This window comes from Electrona antarctica, assembly GCF_951216825.1.
Source record: "Electrona antarctica genome assembly, chromosome: 9".
In the NCBI taxonomy this organism is placed as follows: domain Eukaryota; kingdom Metazoa; phylum Chordata; class Actinopteri; order Myctophiformes; family Myctophidae; genus Electrona; species Electrona antarctica.
In genome coordinates this window covers 34719715-34738476 of record NC_136790.1, presented here as the reverse complement: position 1 = coordinate 34738476, position 18762 = coordinate 34719715, and the positions used below count along the sequence as shown (strand labels likewise).

Below are 18762 nucleotides of genomic sequence, written 5' to 3'. Positions count from 1 at the left end.
TTCATGTGAAGTCTGCGAGGGCTTGAGGGATGTCCCATTTGAAATCGGTAAGTCAGTGAGGGCTCAGCCCCGCCCCTTTATGTGCCCTTTGCCAAAGTCAGCATCAATGCTGACTTTAGCTGACTTTGGCAAAGAAATTACCCACAGTTCATAGCGTTACCAGGGGAATGAGGGGGATCCTCCGAACGTCAATCATTTAAGTATGCAAATTAGTTATGTATCGCGGTTAGAATGTCAGCAAACACAACAGTGCTTTCTCACTGTTCTCAAAGGGAGACGGAATGGAAGGATAGGCTATATATTTAATAACAATAATAATAATAAGGGAAATATGATGACAAAATGACTAATGAGCAAAGAATATGGAAATGCAATGTATAATGAATATTATTATATATGAATATTACAACCCCTATCACACAGGAAAGTGTATTTATGAAACTAATAATAAAACGATCAGCTTAAATACTAAAATAGACATGATAGACATGTCATGTAGGCACTGACTGTGAATAAGGACAGTTTTTATAAAGTGATGCAAAGTAATGGCGGACTCATCTTCAAAGTGCTGTCCCATTCCTTTCACAACAATTTGGATCCCTTGCAACCTCTCACCCTCAAGCACTTACAGCTGACGTCACTAAAGTCAATGAGGGTTCAGGGCTCAGGGATTGAGGGAGGCAATTGGGATTGGGCCTATGAGTGGACCATAGAGGGGGTGGACGTAGTTGGTCCAACAGAACCGGAACTTGTTTGCAGTTGGAGGTGAACGCGGCTGGCTGGGAGGCGATATGATGTCGTCATAAGAGAAAACCAGCAGAGCAAAGAAAACAAAACAAAACAAAAGATTACATTAATCAATGGAAGCGGCCGAGACAGGTAAGAAACCTCACCGATGGAAGAGCCGCTGGCTGGTGTCATCATGCTGATGAAGTTAAATCACGCGTACTCACCCACTTATGACTGACTTGTTGTGTATGTGTAGCTAGCTAAGTTAGCATAGCATTTTGGGAAGCAGTGGGTGCCATAGCAACCGTTTAGGAAACATTGGCTGTGATTATAAGCTAACGTTAGCCTAATCCTAATGAATGCTCGTTTTGCTGTGCTAAGTGAAACGTGGTTAATTTCTACAGGAGGGACAGTGTATAAATCAGCTGCTGGTCAACTCAAAAGGTTCACGACGTTTAGCCACATTCGTGTGACAGCAGCGTTGAAGTGAACTTCACTGCAACTTTGCTCCAGTAAGATCTTGTTGTGTGTCCGTCTGGCTAACTTGTCTGTGGTTGACAGCATTAGCAACACGCTAGCCTATTAAAAGGCCGATCAACGACGCTGGCTGGACGGACATGGGACTGGACAGTGGACAATAGCGTTAGCTTAGCAACGTTGTATGCTATTATTTTCAGACAAACATGGAACACATACAGATCTGTGCGTGTTAATGCTAGCTTGTTTAACCCTTGTTGCTGTTGTTGTTTATCAGCTTGTCAGCGGAGCCATAGTTGTTCACTGCCAGTAGTAAAGTTGCCCAGGAAGCTATATGTTTGCTAATGCATGACATATTATAATTATATTGTTATACATGTGTTGTGTATGTGACGTTAGCTCGTTGCTAACGTCACAGGTTGAACACATTTTCAATGTTGGCCTTGCGTGGAGTGGACAGTGGAGTGCATTCACAATCACAATTTGACACCCACGGCCGCTGTGTGGTGTCATTTAAGGTAACGATTTGTTCACGATAGCAACACAGCAACGACAGTTATTGTGCTATATTAGATTTGTGATAGCTCTAGATTTGTGAGTAACTGACACATAACGTTTGTTTGGTATGAGACGCCAGCACGCTAACTTGAGTATAGTGTTTTTTTCCCCCCTGCAAAACATAAAAGAGCATTTCTGTCATTTGGATTTTGGCCTGGCATTTCTGCTATAGGAGCCAAAATATGTTTATACCCTATTTATATTATATTTGCACTGCCACTGGATTGGATTATTTATATGTGATGAGTGGAGGTACCACATTGACACTCAATTGGTGGGAGTTGCTTTAGGCTGGTTTGAACTTGGAGCTGGGAGAGATATATTTTGTGTGTGTGTGTGTGTGTGTGTGTGTGTGTGTGTGTAATTTATTTATTTGAAATTGTATTGTAATATTTGGTGCACCTCTGCACTGTCAAGATAAGTAAATCATTTTAAACTTGGATGCGAGTCTTTTTACTGGTCAATTCACTGGGGATTGCTATATATTTTTTAAAATCTTAATCATTCATTTGCTATTTTTTCATATTCAGCTATGAGTATGGATGCTGATGACTGCAATGGCCGGTCCTACATATCAGGTGAACATTGTAGGTCTTTTCATGACTTTGAAAAAGAGTCTGCAAAACAGACTGACATCTCTTCTACAGTAGTCATGTCTTTGAAGTGACTACATCACATTATGTTTTCTTTCCCTTTGGACTGCAGCTAGCGGGGACTCCTCGATGGAGAGGGAGTTTTCTGGGCCCCTTGGAGGTCCAACAATGAGCACCCCCAACAGCCAGCATGCTTCTCCAAGTCGCCCCCTCAGTGGTCAGTGTGTGAACATGAAGTAATGCATAAAACATAGAACAATGAATAATGCTGCAGCTGCACTTCATTACAATATTTCCTTTGCACCATATAGAGCTGCAGTGCCTACTACTTGATGATTTACGGTTAGATCAGTTCAGACTTTTTTATTTATTTTTTATTTTAAAAGATTGGTTTTTGGCTTTTGTGCCTTTTATTGATAGTTATAGTGAAGACAGACGGGGGAGAGACATGCAGGTTGTCATGAACGGGACACGAACATGCTGTCAGGCTAGAGCCTCTATGTGGCATGCACCTGGACCACTTGGCCAGTGGGTGCCCCAGACTTTCTTCTTTTGTGTCATGGTGACATATTCCAAATGTAATGAATGTATACGCAACATTTTATTTACGTATTATCATTATTTAGAATAACCATTTTGATGGTGCTCGGGTGGCACAGTGGTACAATAAAGACCCTGCCCACAACCACGGAGGTTGTGGGTTCAAACTTTGCATTGCATGTATTCCTACGGGCTGTGGCAGCAGCTGTCAGTAGGGAGTGTTGGGCGGAAGGAGTAGGATGAAGGCTCTATGTCTTCCCGTGGGGGCTCCTGCCACTTCTCACTGTGTGTGGGGAGGAATCAATTGGCATAACGACTAAATTGGGGAGAAAAGTGGGTTCAAATATAATTGGCTACTAAAAAGCAAACACAAAAACATTTTAATCTATGGGTGTTTTGCTACTTTGTACTTTCTTTGTACCACAAAGTCGCTGATATCTGTCCTTTTTAATTTAGTTTTCCTCTTGTGGTTCTAGCCAACTCCATTAAAGTAGAGCTGTACAGTGATGAAGAGCCAAGTCGTGGTACAGAGGATGTGAAAGGGGAGTGGGCTGAAGAGGGCGGAACCGAGCAGGGTGGTGAGCCTGGTGGCGGCTACAGGGAGCTTACCAGTACTGAGGTCTTGTCAGCGGGAGCAACCAGGCTGCCAAATGGGAAGCTGAAGTGTGACATCTGTGGAATGATCTGCATTGGGCCCAACGTCCTCATGGTGCACAAGCGCAGCCACACAGGTGAGTGATCAATTAATTGATTACTTATTACATTGTAGGAACATACAATACAATACTGATTGTGAAGTTGGTCTTTATTCCAACATCATGCTATTGTCATTTTATTGACAGAGCAATATAATTGGAAGCATTGGCATATATTTGTGGGTGGTTTTGAGTTGGGGAAATGGAGAAATCCAGTCACAATGTAGTTATTTTTTATTATTTGTAGTTATAATTATGATTAAACCATTAAGACCTGAGGCAGATTCTAAAAATGTCTAACAGTGTTCTGCCAAACGTATGTTGCTGTACAAGTGGTTCTCAAACGTTTTGATGTCAAGGACCCCCAAAATTGTATGTATTTGGCCATGTACCCCTCATCTGAAAATATTTTGTTCCTGGCACCCAGACATTTTGAGCTAAATATGTATTCAAAGATTTGCAAAAATGTTCATGATTTTTCAAAAATAGCAGATCTACAATCTCATAGTAGATCTGCTATCTTTGAATAGCCAAAGTATAAAATATGACAGAAATATGCATGCACACACACACACACACACACACACACACACAGTGGTGTAATGGTGTTTTGTTTTCCCCTGGGGGAACGGTACGTTAATGACGTCACATACACGAGCACGCGGGCACGGCTACATAATGTATGTGATTAATGTATAAATAGTAGTAGGAAATGACTATCTTTTAGCTTAGCTTTAGCCTTTGTAAATCTTCTCGAGGGATGTCTTGAATTATAGGAGCTGAAACTAAAAGTTTGCTTTGAACAAGTATTACCCCCTTCTGCTTCGATGGTGGCTGAGGCACGAGTGCCGAATGGCCTTCGCGTTTGTGTAAGGACGTGCTGTGATTGGCCAGTGTACTTGTGCAAGGACGCACTGCGATTGGTGTTATGACCTGGCTCTTAGGCCATAACAAAAGAGGAAGACACACGGCTGTTTAAAAGTGCACAAACCAATATTTATTTACAATATAAATTAACTCAAAGCTTCAACATGATATGGGGTGTGTTAATCAGTGAAATCAGTAGTGTAGGTGAGTGGTTGTGTGGTAAATGTAGTGTGGGGTGTTGAATGGTGCAAACCAAAGACAAAACTAAAGTGGTGCTGCCATCAGGGAGAGAGAGAGACTGAGTGTGGCCACACCCAGAGTAGTATAAAAGAGAGTAATGACACTCCCGTTGACTCTCATTGTAACAATGGAATGCGGAAGTGCTCATTCTATCTCAATGGAATAGTTCCAGCCATAGGAGCAATGTTTGGAACTATCGCCCATAGGCACCCGCTTTGTGGAGAGATCAAAGCGTGTCACCACTCTCTTACTACATTACTCTGGCCACACACAGCCTCTTATAGTGCACCCTGGGAACACTGGCCAGGTGCTCCCAATGCACCCGATTGGCAACTCGGCAGGACCTGTGGGAAGCACAAGACTAGGCCTACCTAACAAACCACACAGACCCTAGTAGACCAACTACAGGGGCTGTGACATTGGCCAGTAGCCACTTTGAGTGGCAGTCAGGGAAAACCCTCTCACCCGAACATGATTTACTATTCTGTCCATATCGAGTCGCAACTTGATCAGGGCTTAGTCGGCTAAGCGAAGTTCACTTGAGACAGCGCCCCACCGTCGCGGCCTAAAACTGTACGTAGGAGGGGGGCGTGCACATTTACTCAAACGTGAAGACCATTCGGCACTTGTTGCTTGCAGATAGGATACTGGCAGTGGCAGCAGTCCTACTGAAGCCAATATGCTGTGTTGCTTACCGTGTAGTATCATACTGTACACAGTATATGCAAGGTGTGAGGATGCATTTGCACACTCACTTAGTGAGTGCCATTTTGGGTTCCCATTTACTTGGGTCATGAATCGAGGGGACACACATTCTAGCGTGTGCACGCGTTTACCGTACCGTGCCTGCGCGTGAAAACAATACTGGCCACACGCCGTGGTACCCCGTGCCAAGACCAAAACACCACTGTGTATATATACAGTATATATCTCAAATCTAAAATGACACGCAACACGCATGCTTTCCCGGTTTTTATGGGTTAAAGCTCATTCTTTTTTCAGCTGACCAGCTATTTTCGGTATGTGACACTGCACAACTAAGTGTAAAATAAATCACTCAACTGGTGCATTGCACTGATGAGACATCACACCAGACACCTTCATTCGATAAGATATTTAAGTTCATAGGTTTGATTTACCCACAGGTGAGCGGCCATTCCAGTGTAATCAGTGCGGCGCCTCCTTCACTCAGAAGGGTAACCTGCTTCGTCACATTAAGCTGCACTCTGGGGAGAAGCCGTTTAAATGCCCATTCTGCAGCTATGCCTGTCGTAGACGGGATGCTCTCACTGGACACCTTCGCACTCATTCTGGTGAGAGAGATTCTCACATGTCCAGACATGTTCAAATTTGTGTTCATGAAACTAGGCGTGGCTGCTATCAAAGGTATTATGTTTACCAAGGTATTTAGAAATCCACAAGGTATGCTTTTCAGTACCGTCAAAAAAAAGACAGTCCTCTCTGTATTAATACAGAAATGCAGTATTAAGGTGATGCAGTGCTCCGCATCATTAAACTATTGCCACATATAACGATGATTGATTGAATACTCAGTATTCTCAGTATACACAACAGTTTGCCAAGACAAGCACAGGAGAGTTCAATATAAGGTCTGTTGATAGGATTTTGACCCAAGAAAGCACCATGGCTTGTTTCCATTGGGGTCTTTCGTACTCAACTCATCAAAGATTACTTCTACTACTAAAGCAGTTTATTAGCCACATGATTTTATTCAACTGACAGTATGCTGCCAGCCCGCTATGCCGCCAGCCCGCTACCAACACTCTGTTCTGCCCAGCCCCACTGGTGTGTTGATCAAGGACAAACCAACACTTGTTGCTGTCGCAGATACTGTACCAAGGCTGCTTATTTCCTGTCTATTCATTGCCATAAGTATTTAAAGTAAACCAAGCAAGACATGTCTTAAGTTAGTAGCTTAATTGTCTATTAGACACACAACATTGTAGGCTAGACAATGTCATTACAGTAATGCTGTAACAACTTTTATCACAAGCAACTCTGCTTTCACATTTTTCCCCCTGCACAAATACCATCATATTCCATGTACCCTAGTGAAATGCAGGAAGGTTTTAAAACATAGATACAACCCAAGCCTACATGAAACATGTAGGCCTAATTTCCCACCAGAGTATGCCAGAGTGGTGTAATACACAACCATTCTTAGGCTCAAAGAGATTTTAGTTCCACAATGGTTTAAAAAGTTTATTTTCATGGCATCATCTGTGGACTTCTTGAAGCTAAATGGGGCGTTGTAGCTGACATTTGGGGATTCATGTTCTGTATATTATACAATACTAGTTGATAGCCCAAATGGTGGTATTTATAAATCTGTTTATGAATTTGCTGCCACAAATTGTGAACATAGATTGGTCTTCATGATGATGATAATGCACTATAAAATTAAAGCAACATTTTAAACAGCTACCTGTTTGATGCCTGTCAGAGAGGCGAGGGGGAGTAGTCTCCCTTTTTAAGCACTTTAAAACTAATTTACCAATTGCTTTACAACAGTATGTGAAATGATCAAACAGAACAGGGAAATACAATGGGAAATGCAAAATCAGTAATTACAACAATATACTGTAGATGGTACAGAATACAAAGCGAATAACATCAGAATCATCTTTGTTACCGCACAGCAACATTTTGTTGTGAGACTGCCACACTGCTGAAACTGAAAGAATAGCCTTGGAGCGGTCTGGATACACATGGCTGGGCGAAACTAAAAACGCATGAAAGAGAGGGGTGCATTATTGGGGCGCACCTAACTTTTCATTTAGAAAGTATTAAAAAGACAAATATATATAGTATATCTTTCGATTCTTAAAAATGGAATAAAATCTAGGCTTGGTGGGCGTCCCCTATCCCCATGACACCCTAGGCTGGACCGGCTTTATAAGCTTTGCCACACACTGACCATATTGTTAAGTGGCTATTATTTGTGTGATTGTTATTATGTGGCACTGGCCACACATATAGAGACACACGGGGACTACAAATGTCACGCCCCCAAATGAGACAGCGTCCTCACTTCTGGTCCGTTGGCACGGATACTGCAGGCCAGCCCATAGAAGTCCATTGAAATTCAACTGTAGTTAGCCTACTTTTAAAATAATATGAACTGAAGACTATATTGATTTGAATAAAAATATGTTTCCAAATGTATGAAGTGTCTTTGTCAACATATATTGTTGTTTTCTCAATAGAGGATGTATTTCACATTTAATTTACCACTTGAATGAGTTACCCATAATGTTAACGGAGCAGAGGGGAGACGGCAGACAGAGAACCTGTCGCTTTTAAGGGACGTCACTGCCTTTACGAGGCTACGAGCGCCGACTTTGAAGAGTGGTATTCTCAATATACATCCCGACTGACTTTGTTATTCATGTCTATATTTTGAACATGTCACGGGCTTACTATATATGTTCTACCTACCACGGAGCTCCGACGGTGTGTTTTACCGCTGTCAACTTGTTGTATAATTAACTTTGCTGAATAGTTGCATGGGAAAATAACCCAGCTAAATGGAGGAGTGACATCCTGACATTTTCAACTACCTAGTGAATTCTGCAGATGAGTATTAATAATAGACTTGCAAGATGCTGTTTAGATAATTTTCAACAAATACAAGCATATAAAACGAAATACAACAAATATATCTGGGTATTGAAACCCTCAAGGGATGCAACCGTGACGTATATACCGTGCGACCACTTTGACTTGAGATTTACAATGCTAGCACTTTTCACAAACTGATGGAGTATATTATAGTACATTGTAGGATGTATATTGAGATGGCAGGTATGTGACAGTGAAAAGGCCAAATCAAACATATGGGACACTTTATTAGTACACAATAGCCTCAGTAATGAACCAGTGAAATTAGGGTATTTCATGATGTCTCTCATAGGGATTGCATTGGCAGCTGCAGTACACAGTTGAAAGGGACCAGAAGTGGGGCCGCTGTCTCATTTGGGGGCGTGGCATTTGTAGTCCCTGTGTGTCTCTATAGCACTTTTTTTGTTGAGTAAATAAATGCAGTGCCATTTGTCTTGTTTCCAGTGTCCTCTCCCATGGTAGGGAAACCCTATAAGTGCAGTTACTGTGGTCGCAGCTACAAGCAGCAGAGCACCCTGGAGGAGCACCGCGAACGCTGCCACAGCTACCTACAGAGTTTGGAGACACTGCAGTCTGGGGCTCACACTCCAGGTACAATGTTCAGTTCAAAGGAGCTGTATTGGCATGAGAAAACATACGTTTACATTTCCAAAGCAAGTGTCAAAAAATATAATAAACAGAGCTATGTCACATTGTGTCATTATATACATGTTATATATACAGGGTATAAAGCTTTATGAAACAAATGGGAACAAATGTCACTTTGGGACAAATAGCAGCATTTGTATCAAGATTATTTAAATGGTATACAAAAAGGCCCTGGTTTAAAATGTGTTAAAAGGTAGCAGCTCGGTTTACATGTGCAGTAGGTCTAGAGGTCTACTCAGTACAGACGGTAGTCCTTAGGGTGATTGTATTCCATTGGCTAATCTTCTTTTGTCGCAGTTCACAAATCTTGCTGCTGTGGTATGGGAGTTGTTTTGGAGTCATGTTTTCAAACTCACTTTGGGTGTGTGTAATCTGTACGTGTCTCTGATGTCTTGGTATAGTGGGCACTGGGCAGGTGGTTAGAAAGTGTAGCTCTGTTTCTGTTCATGGCCGCCACAGTGATGTAGCGCAGCGAGTCAAGGCAGAGCTGCAATACACATCTCATCTCACACAAAACTACGATATGTATATATATTTATTTAAAAACCAAATGGCCCCTAAATATGTGATTTTGTATTTTGCAGAATCCCTCTCATCACTAATTCTATGTAATTCCATTCCCCTTTGATCATAATCTAATCTAATTTAATACTATTAAAAGCAAATTATACCAACAATAACATAGGATGTTGTCATCCCCTCTACAGGAGAGGACATGAGGGAGCTAGAGTTTATGCCAGAATCTCTGTTGCAACCTTCCTCAGACAAGATGGCATTCATCGATCGGCTTGCAAACGCCAAACGCAAAAGATCCACACCACAGAAATTTGTAGGTGAGCACTTGATTTCAATCAGGGAAGCAAGGTGAAACTGTACATTTTACTCTTATCTTATCTGGCGATTGGGTTGGGCGAGCCAAAGGTTTAAGCTTCTATAGCTTTCTATACACACCAGTATGTAAGTATCAATCAGTATGTAATGACTGCCTGGGTGTAAATAGCCAAATTGACTATACCACCCTGGGTGCAAATGGCATTGTTGGTATATGGCATTGTTGGCTACTGATACCTAGCATCTGCCAAGAATCTATCGCCTCTTGGCTGTTGCCTGCAGTCGGTCAAGTTTGAGCCAGGCAGCCTGCACTTGAGTGTTCATGTAGGGAAAGGGTCATGTGGCAGAAGTAAAATTTATATATATTGTTGATATAGTCATCATGGCATCATAATACATTGATTGACACGACTACTAAACAAAACTATAACGTAACGTAAGTACTTAAAGTCCTGTATTCAAATAAAAACGGCTATTTGACAACAAAAGTTCACATTACTGTAGTAGCACACAATTTTTGGTTTTCAAGAGAATAATCGGTAGCGTTTCGATCAAGACTTTGATTCATAATGAATCCGTTCAGGAGGGTTGCAGTGCTGATGTTACACATTTCACTGGTATTATGCTTTGATACATGATATGACTTAGAACACAGTGCACTAAAGTTTGTTTTGCCCAAGCTAATTTCCCTAATGTTATTGGAGCCATACACCATGTTCCTCCTTAAGCCCTAACCACACCAAAGGGTCACCATGCAACTCCTTGGGTCCAAACGGTTGCATGGAGTTAACGCTAAAACCGTCTCGACCCTTTGGTGTGGTTAAGGCTTTACCTTGTCAAAAAAGTTTACAGAAACCCAAAACACATTCAATGGAATGGAGATGAATGGAAAATATCCTGGATTTTAGAGAGATATTAGCCATATCGGTGTCATCTCTACAGTCTACAGGGTATCACTGCCAACCCCTGCCTATCGGGAACCCTGCTGTTGTCAGTCCAGTGTATTCAGGCCTTAGAGTGCTTAACTCCAACTGCATCCATTATTTTTCAACAAAAGAAAAGCTTTTTCCTTTACACTTTTGTATGTTTTCTATTTAGACATGATGGCCAAAGGGAGCTGTCACAACCAATCCATGAGCGTTATAATTTATACTTCTATAAGTGATCTATAAGCTGCTTTGTACATTGGCTATTTTTGTGTGGCTAATATGTTGAAAGATTTTTAAGATGTTTAAAAGACATAATAATAATATAATCACATGGTCGTGGTTAAATTTACTTGGATTTCTTAAGTAAATTTGAAAATGTGTTGCTTCACTACAGGACAGAAGCATATGCGCCTCAACTTGGCAGACGCACCATACGAGATCAGTGCTGGTTTTGACAAAGATGCGGAGATGCACCACAGTGACCTGGAACAGCCACAGTTCACTGCTCTGAGAGGAGAATACTTGGGGACAGCAGGTAATGGAGGGTCAGGGGTCTCAGACGCTTTGCGACCGTTACGGCTTCCCACCACTCACCCTTCTTGTTTATCAGAGATCAGGCCGGTCATTAGCTCTATGGCTCCTCTTGGCCCGAGGTTGGACTGTACAGGGTCTGGAGCCAGATTGGGAGCTATGGTGGGTGTTGTGGGAAGGGAGGCAGCAGAGGGTCACGAAGACCTGCCTACAGGCCGAAGTCATGCCCCCTCACCGAGCAACGGTTGTCAGGACTCTACGGACACAGAAAGCATGCCAGATGAGCCATACAATAATACTGCTCCAGCTCTGCCCCTCCACAATAACAGCCACCATCACAATCTTCACCTCCCCCACTCTAACAACCACAACCCACCGCTGCCTCCTCTCCTACAACATAGAAGCAGGGAACGACACAGTCCTAGCCCTGCCAAAGACAGAGATGTGCAAAGAGAGGACGGAGGTCACCCAGCTGCCCTGTCGGCCACCCAAGCTCCGACTCCCAGCTCGCCCACTGTTCCCTCCTCCACCTCCAGGGAGGCTTACCGGGTGGTAGATGGAGAGGGGCGCGCTGTCCGTTCCTTCCGATGTGAGCACTGCCGCGTGCTTTTCCTGGACCATGTCATGTTCACCATTCACATGGGTTGCCACGGTTTCCGCCAGCCCTTTGAGTGTAATATCTGTGGCTACCGCAGCCAGGATCGCTATGAATTCTCTTCACACATAGTCCGTGGAGAGCACATCCTTGACTGAGGAGGATGAGAGGTTGGACTACCTGCTTCAGCTAAAGCTCTTTTAAAGTTGAGACTATGACCTGGCTGGGTTTGGTCTGCATAATACAAGGGGTTTAAAAGGGGGCTGGGAAAGTATGGACCTGATTGTGTGAGTAGGCATTGCTACTGTTAGCTGGAAACACTTGACCCCTCTTATGCATGCTAGAAAAGCTCAAAATGTGTAGTTTGTTAAATTGAAGAATAATTTTAATGCACTTTGAACAATGGATCAATTTTGCACTTTCCAATTAATTTTATTCTAAAGTAGACGAGTCAATGCACTTTGTTTTTAACCTCAGAAGTGCCTTGCTCTGATGGTAGTCTACCGTTGCTTTCTATGAATCCAGGATTCAGACCTGGTGCACAACATACGCTATACTAATGTGATTTATATCTGTGACCTGAAATGTTTCCGTCTTCTGCACTTTAACTGAGAATGCAAAAAAAAAAAAAAAAAGCTGAACAAAACCTGTTAGTGTGCACTTTGATGGGCTTGCAAATGACAACAAATTGAATTGCTACAGTAGTGTACTTCTTAAAGCAAAAAACACCTTTTCCAAATTCATTCCCTAACGCACCTTAAACTCCTCAATCTTTGAGTTTGGTGTTGTGGTGAGCAGTAGATTGTGTTTTATAGTACCAAATGTGCAGACCAAACTCAGAAAACCAGGTCTATGTCAAATGGAGGTGTTGGAGGGGGTGACCTCGAATTAGAAATGCACTTTTGTTTGTATGCAAGTTGAGTGTGAGGCTGCATCTACACTAAGACGTTTTCACTGAAATATTGAGTTTAAAATCAAAGCCATCTCCGTCCACACGAACAACAATGTTGTTCATGAATGTAGGCTTCATCCACTGGTGCCCCATTTGTGCCGTTCCCTCCTTCCCCATGTGGAAGTAGTCTAATAGCTTGCCTCCTGCGCATGTAGGCAGTAGTACAGTAGTATTATACAATAAACAGTGCTTAGTCTTGCATAGACAACATGGTCAGTATAAGGCCTGTAATTTGAATTCACTTCTGGTAGTCAAAGGATGTGGACGTCTGTGTCATTGTTTTCAAAAGGTCTCCATTCCCGTAGCCTGGGTTCCAGCCTAGTTCTGTGGATTTGTTTTGTCACTCGCTACTGAGTGACGACAAATCCACGGAACACAGCGAACCCAGACTACCATTCCCGCCCGTCCACACTAACGCACGTTATTCAAATCAAAATGGGGTCAGCAGTGTTTTCAAATGTCTCTGTTTTAGGGGGTCAAAAACACCTGATAGTGTGGATGGTGGGTGCAAACTGCAAACGTAGCAAAAAGTATGTTTTAAAACAAAAACGTCCTAGTGTATATGTAGTCTAAATGTGTGAGAGAGAGGCCCCATGTTGTGTTTTAAGTAAAGTGAAAAATGAAGGCTTTTGTCCCTTGTGAATGTGGATTGGTATGGGGTGTTAAAATGTTTTTGTCTATGATGGCTTTTGTTGCACTGATACCTGCCAGAATTATATTAAACTATTTTATAGAATAACATTTATGACCTGCACATTTCTCAAACAAATGTGAGCAAAGGCATTCGCTATTAAAAGTATCACTGCCACTATTTTGGAGATTACTTAATCGAGAGGATAGGGTGTTTAATATTTATAAAGGTCTCCTCGAAATCTCCCCTTAATTTACTACATGAAACAACAAACCAAAACTATTTATGTTTTATTTAAAAGTGATTTTGGTGTCATTTGTTTTGTCATTGTATTGTGCCTTTCATGACCTTGACCTCATTGATAAGTTTGAAGGAAATGGTCAGTGACAGATGTTTTTGGATGATGTGATTGTTAAAGATCATGAGAAAAAGGCTTGACCAAGTACTAGAGTAATCCAGATAATCAAAAAGTCCCATGATTAGGATTTTGCACACTGTTTTCCTGAGGCCTATTCAAGTAGATCCTTGCTTCGATTGAAATGAGTATGTGAGGGGAAAGAAGCACTTTTTGTATTTATTAAAGATTGGGTGCATGAGATTTGGCACCTGCTGCTATGGCATGAATGAGTACAGTGTTGCGTGGTGGTTGACCACTGTCCTCACAGACTAAATTGAAATTAAAATGCTTATTTTACATTTTTATATTCTTACTCTTACCATCCTTTAGCCTATTTTATTGCTACAAAGATGTGGCAAAGTTGAGTGAAAGACGTTTCCTGTCTAAGAATTATTTAAACCAACAAGAAAGATGAAGATGACATGAGCCAAAGAGAAGACCGTCAATTACAGATATCACTATCTGCTTGTTTACATGCTACTGTAAACCATAATATTGATGTGATGTTTTATAGTTGGTAACTTGTGAATTGTAATCTTTATATATGTGTATATAGTGATTTGCTCACGTGTGCATTGAACACAATAACAGCATGAAGTTTGAGGCCCATCAACCCTACTAGAGGCTTGGTAATGTTTGAAATGGTGCATCTCAAATTGAAAAATACAATGAATCCAGGTCAAATTGGTTAGCATTTATCATACAGGAAATTCTCTAAATATCTGTACAGTGATATATTAACTTTAATTTTAGAGATTGGGATGACAGTAAACTCGGTACTGAATTAGTAGATAGTCATCAAGGCAGCTTTAAATTGAGATTGTCCTGACAAACATGAGGTTGAACTTGGGCTACAGTATTTGCTCTCTACGGACAGTATATTCCTGTTGTGTTCCATGGGGAAATTAGAAGTAAGCTTACATCGCATTTGTAAGAAAATAAAATGACTCAATCTGTCATAGCAAATTGTTTATCTGTATTTAGGAGCAAAATTGTATTAAGTCCTGCCCCCTTTTAGTAGTCAGTTAACAGATCTCATACTGATTTAAACAAGCTATTAGTGGTGTAGTTGATCTTCAGTACTATTCTGAAAAAATATGGAAAGAACGTGAAAATAATGTAATACCAGTAATATCCTAGTCATGTGTATAGGTTCCTGACTACAGTATATCATGCTTAATACATTGGCTATGGCTAATGGCCAGGAGTCAATTATCCTATTTATCACCACTCAAATCAACCTTCTTACTGCTGTTACTGCTGACTTGAAGTGTGATAATGACATTTAGAAACCTTATTTCATTCAAAAAAATGATTCTTTAATACATAATTGAACACACACAAAACCAAAATTAGAATAACCAGTATATTAGTTATATTGAACCAATTTGTTTTGTGGGTCTAAATCAACCCAGCCATTCTGTATAGAATCTCATGGTTCTTTGTGGAATTGTAATTTCACTGATGTCTCCCACCATACAGCACAAATAATATATTTAGTGGACAGCTGTATAGTAACTACTGTATGAGCCAAATAAACACAATTTGATACTGTTATAAGCACGTTATTGAAGTGAAGGAAATGGATTCATAGGTTTAATGTTAAAGCAGTCAGAGCAGGTAAATGTTTCCCCCACAAGTTTTCAATGTTTTTCTTCTAACAGGATCTTGTCTATTGCAAGAGATATGGTTTCTTAAAATGTATTTAATTGTGTTGTAGAAACGTATAGGTAATGTTGCCCCTTTCAAAATAAATGTGAAAGATTTACCTCAAATATTACCTCTTTGGGTCAAGAGTGACGTTACATTTAACAAGTTATAATACTACCATAATTAAGTGGTTGGTTTGTAGTTTTGGCAGATTTACATAAATATATGATTTATACTGGGTAGAATCCATTCTGTGGACCATATCCCAAGAAACTAAGCTCCAACTTAAAATGCTTTCCAACTAGGTATTGTTTCACCCACAAATATGCCTTAACACATTTACTGACTGTTAGGTGAAGAGAATACAATATCAACTTGACTAGTTTGATGTAAACAGATTTGGCACATTCTTTTTCTTGATCCTGTTATTAGTTGATAGAACATTAAGTGACTTTGTAAGATACCAAAGTTAATTACATATTGCTTGATATCACTTGAACATGTTATTTTTCATGGGTAAAAGATTACTCAAATTTTGTTTTACATATTCACTTCACTGTGTGGATTCAGGCTACAATCTTTTATGTGGCCAAGGTGACTTGCCTCCTGTTAATGTGATTTATGTGCAGTAAATATGGGTTTTCTACAATTTGCCTTCGATGTCCCATAATTCTTAACCATTCTTGCACAATTTATTTTGACCATCGTATAAATATTGTCCATCACTAACCCAATCATTAAGCTCATAAAACAGTCAATGGCCACAATCCAGTCATTAGTATTTGGTCATAGCTCACTCAAAATAAAGCCATTATTATGAATGGTAATTTGATCAAATCATCCCATTAATGGCCAGCCAACCCTGCATTAACCAGCTTTGTGCTTTGAAATACTACCATGTACTCAGCCCTCTTTGCTTCAAATTGCTCTACACTGGTCAGTGGTATTGCTTTCAAACCTGGTGCATGTAGTACCGATGTTTGCCAGTCTATCCTGTACATCCATCTCATCTTCCTGAATAAGGATAACCAATTGAAAGCTTTTGCATTTCTATTCAATTCATAACTGCTTAAGAAATATATTTTACGAATTAGTACTAATTTTGTGGTAGTGTTTAATGTTTTGCCATTTAAGTTTCTCTATTGCACTGTTACCTGAATCTTAACTCTGCTTTGACCTTCTTAACTTTGTAAATGTTCTTATATCGCTTTAAATTAATGCAGAATCTTTTTAAATGTATCACATTGTAATTAAGCATTTGTGTAATCCCCAATCTGAAAAAACTACTGTAAGTTTTGTACTGTAGGAAATTATTCCAAATAAAACACTTGACTGGTTGGTCTTTACTACAATAGCATGATATACCTTTAATGGAAGTCATTGAGCCTTGCAAGTAGTTCTTTATAAACTTTTATTTATTGATGGTGTACAGCCTTCTTTACACACATCTTACATGGGCTTCGGAGCAGGTCTGGGTGCACCACCCTGTGAAGAGAATTATGAGTATGTTAGACTTCACATCAACAGGATTTAAAGTCAACCTTTATTTATCCAGGTGATTGAAATGTGTTTACGAAGGTTTACAATACCTGAGGCCTGAACCTGGGAGGTGGGGTGCGGTCCTTCCTTGCCTCACAGGAACGGTTCCTCACCACCTTGCTGTGGATGGCACAGCTCACACAGTAGTGGAGCTTCACGTACAGCTTGGGCAACACGTACGCTGTAAAGAGGATAGAAGACATACTACTTTAGGTCCATTTTATTGTGCAACCTTTAACCACCATCATCCACACCTCCCAATTTTGGCCATGCAGAACAGCAGATGTAACAGCTATTTTTCTTTTTTTAAAGCACAAGGGCTTACATGGTTAAATAGTCATGCCTTAAATATACTCACAATCAAAGACGCTGGCCTCCGAGATGTCCCTGACCGCTGCGGCCTCAACGATGTTCCTGATCACAAACTTCTTGATGGCCTTATCCTTGGGCACACAGCGGGCACAGTTGGTGCAGCGGATGGGCTGCACATGCCCACGGCCCTTCTTTGCACGACCGTTATTCCTTCTCTTTTTGGTCTAGAAAACAGAGAAACACATAATTACTTGTAGATACAAGAATGAAGAACATACCATTATTACTTTCTGAATTACTGTTTCATTTCAACAGTATTCACACTCAGTTAGTCATGATAAAGTTTCAATGATATGAATTAATCTAGAATGTTTATCAATATTGGAGCTTCATGTCATGTGAAAACATGTCATCACGAAAAATTTGCTTTTGACTGACATCACTGGCATCAACATTTGTAAATTAACACCCCATTGTATTTAACGGTACATCACAACCAGTCTCTCAAATCACCAGTAAAGTGCTTTAATAATAATTATCAAAATGCGATAGGACTTAAGGCACGACTCACGAGCCAAATGTGCTCTACCGACAATCATTTAGAGAATGACGGGTGAAAAGTTGAAAACTCACACCAAGTAGTTTAAATAGTCTGCACTCAAGACATTTATTTTTATCAATTTACCACAGCAGCAGCAAATATAACGCGTTTCTGGTCCTCAGGCCTTCGGCGTATTCTGAAGGATTGAGTCATAAGTAGAAGCCGAAAAGCGTCATTCACTCATTTCAGACTGCTGCTGAGGTATGATAAAAAGAAAACACGCAAAGATGTCTTTTGCGAGTGCGGACTGTTTTTATTTAAGACGTATACTTTAACCCCGAGTGTCACATTAGCAATTTAGCAGGGACCTGCTCAGTGAACACATGCAGAAGGTAGCTAGCTTAGCTAACAATGCTACCAAAAGGCCCGACCTTATCTTTATCCGATATGCTGCATCACTTCGAGATTATCTCGAATAATACGAGTTATATGTGTTACAATATATACGAACTAGTCACATTATCCTTTATATTTTAAACATTTGGCCAATTTATGAGTCTTTGTCAACAGGAGCGCCTCGGCGCCGCACTCACCATGTTGACGGGGAGATAGAAAGAGGACCGGAAGAGGTTGCCCCACAACTATATTTCCGTTTCCACCCTTGATCAAAAATAAAATAAAAAAATAATTGCAGTGTCCCCCATTTTAATAAAGTAAAGAATCCAACACAATATTCCATGCCAAAATAGTTATACAATTAGACTTTCTTTGGAATTAAATTGCTAAATAAATAGTTTAATAGCGGGTACGCGGCTGCGCACGCGCATACTGTATTGTGGATGCGTGTTTTAGGACTAAGAGTGGT

General features: G+C 40.7%; 2 protein-coding genes across 10 annotated transcripts; one reads left to right on the top strand and one right to left on the bottom strand.

Annotated features, from left to right (window-relative positions):
- The first annotated feature begins 689 nt into the window (after positions 1-689).
- LOC306929807 (zinc finger protein Eos-like) lies at positions 690-14812 on the top strand. Of its 8 annotated transcripts, none has more exons than XM_079510500.1 (8): positions 690-879; positions 2295-2351; positions 2470-2574; positions 3374-3628; positions 5845-6012; positions 8786-8932; positions 9697-9822; positions 11144-14812. In XM_079510500.1, exons 1-8 carry the CDS (start codon positions 861-863, stop codon positions 12031-12033), a joined length of 1767 nt encoding a protein of 588 aa, XP_079366626.1. In that variant the 5' UTR covers positions 690-860; the 3' UTR covers positions 12034-14812. The 8 variants fall into 8 exon arrangements, with proteins under 8 accessions (XP_079366626.1, XP_079366627.1, XP_079366633.1 ...); XM_079510501.1 differs by having other exon boundaries at positions 691-879; positions 2295-2342; XM_079510504.1 differs by lacking the exon at positions 690-879 and adding an exon at positions 1091-1241 and having other exon boundaries at positions 2295-2342.
- Positions 14813-16902: 2090 nt separating this feature from the next.
- On the bottom strand, positions 16903-18605 carry LOC306929808 (small ribosomal subunit protein eS26). Of its 2 annotated transcripts, none has more exons than XM_079510509.1 (4): positions 18491-18605; positions 17403-17580; positions 17095-17225; positions 16903-16990 (listed from the first exon to the last, which is right to left on the bottom strand). In XM_079510509.1, exons 1-4 carry the CDS (start codon positions 18491-18493, stop codon positions 16955-16957), a joined length of 348 nt encoding a protein of 115 aa, XP_079366635.1. In that variant the 5' UTR covers positions 18494-18605; the 3' UTR covers positions 16903-16954. The 2 variants fall into 2 exon arrangements, with proteins under 2 accessions (XP_079366635.1, XP_079366634.1); XM_079510508.1 differs by lacking the exon at positions 18491-18605 and adding an exon at positions 18042-18125.
- Positions 18606-18762: the final 157 nt, after the last annotated feature.

Coding starts and splice junctions, on each gene's coding strand:
- LOC306929808 (XM_079510508.1), bottom strand. CDS start 18,110: ATGACTCAATCCTTCAGAATACGCCGAAGGCCTGAGGACCAGAAACGC. Junction 17,226..17,402: donor GGAGGCCAGCGTCTTTGATT/GTGAGTATATTT, acceptor TCCTCTTTACAG/CGTACGTGTTGCCCAAGCTG. Junction 16,991..17,094: donor CTCCCAGGTTCAGGCCTCAG/GTATTGTAAACC, acceptor TTCTCTTCACAG/GGTGGTGCACCCAGACCTGC.
- LOC306929807 (XM_079510500.1), top strand. Junction 8,933..9,696: donor GTCTGGGGCTCACACTCCAG/GTACAATGTTCA, acceptor TCCCCTCTACAG/GAGAGGACATGAGGGAGCTA. Junction 9,823..11,143: donor CACACCACAGAAATTTGTAG/GTGAGCACTTGA, acceptor GCTTCACTACAG/GACAGAAGCATATGCGCCTC.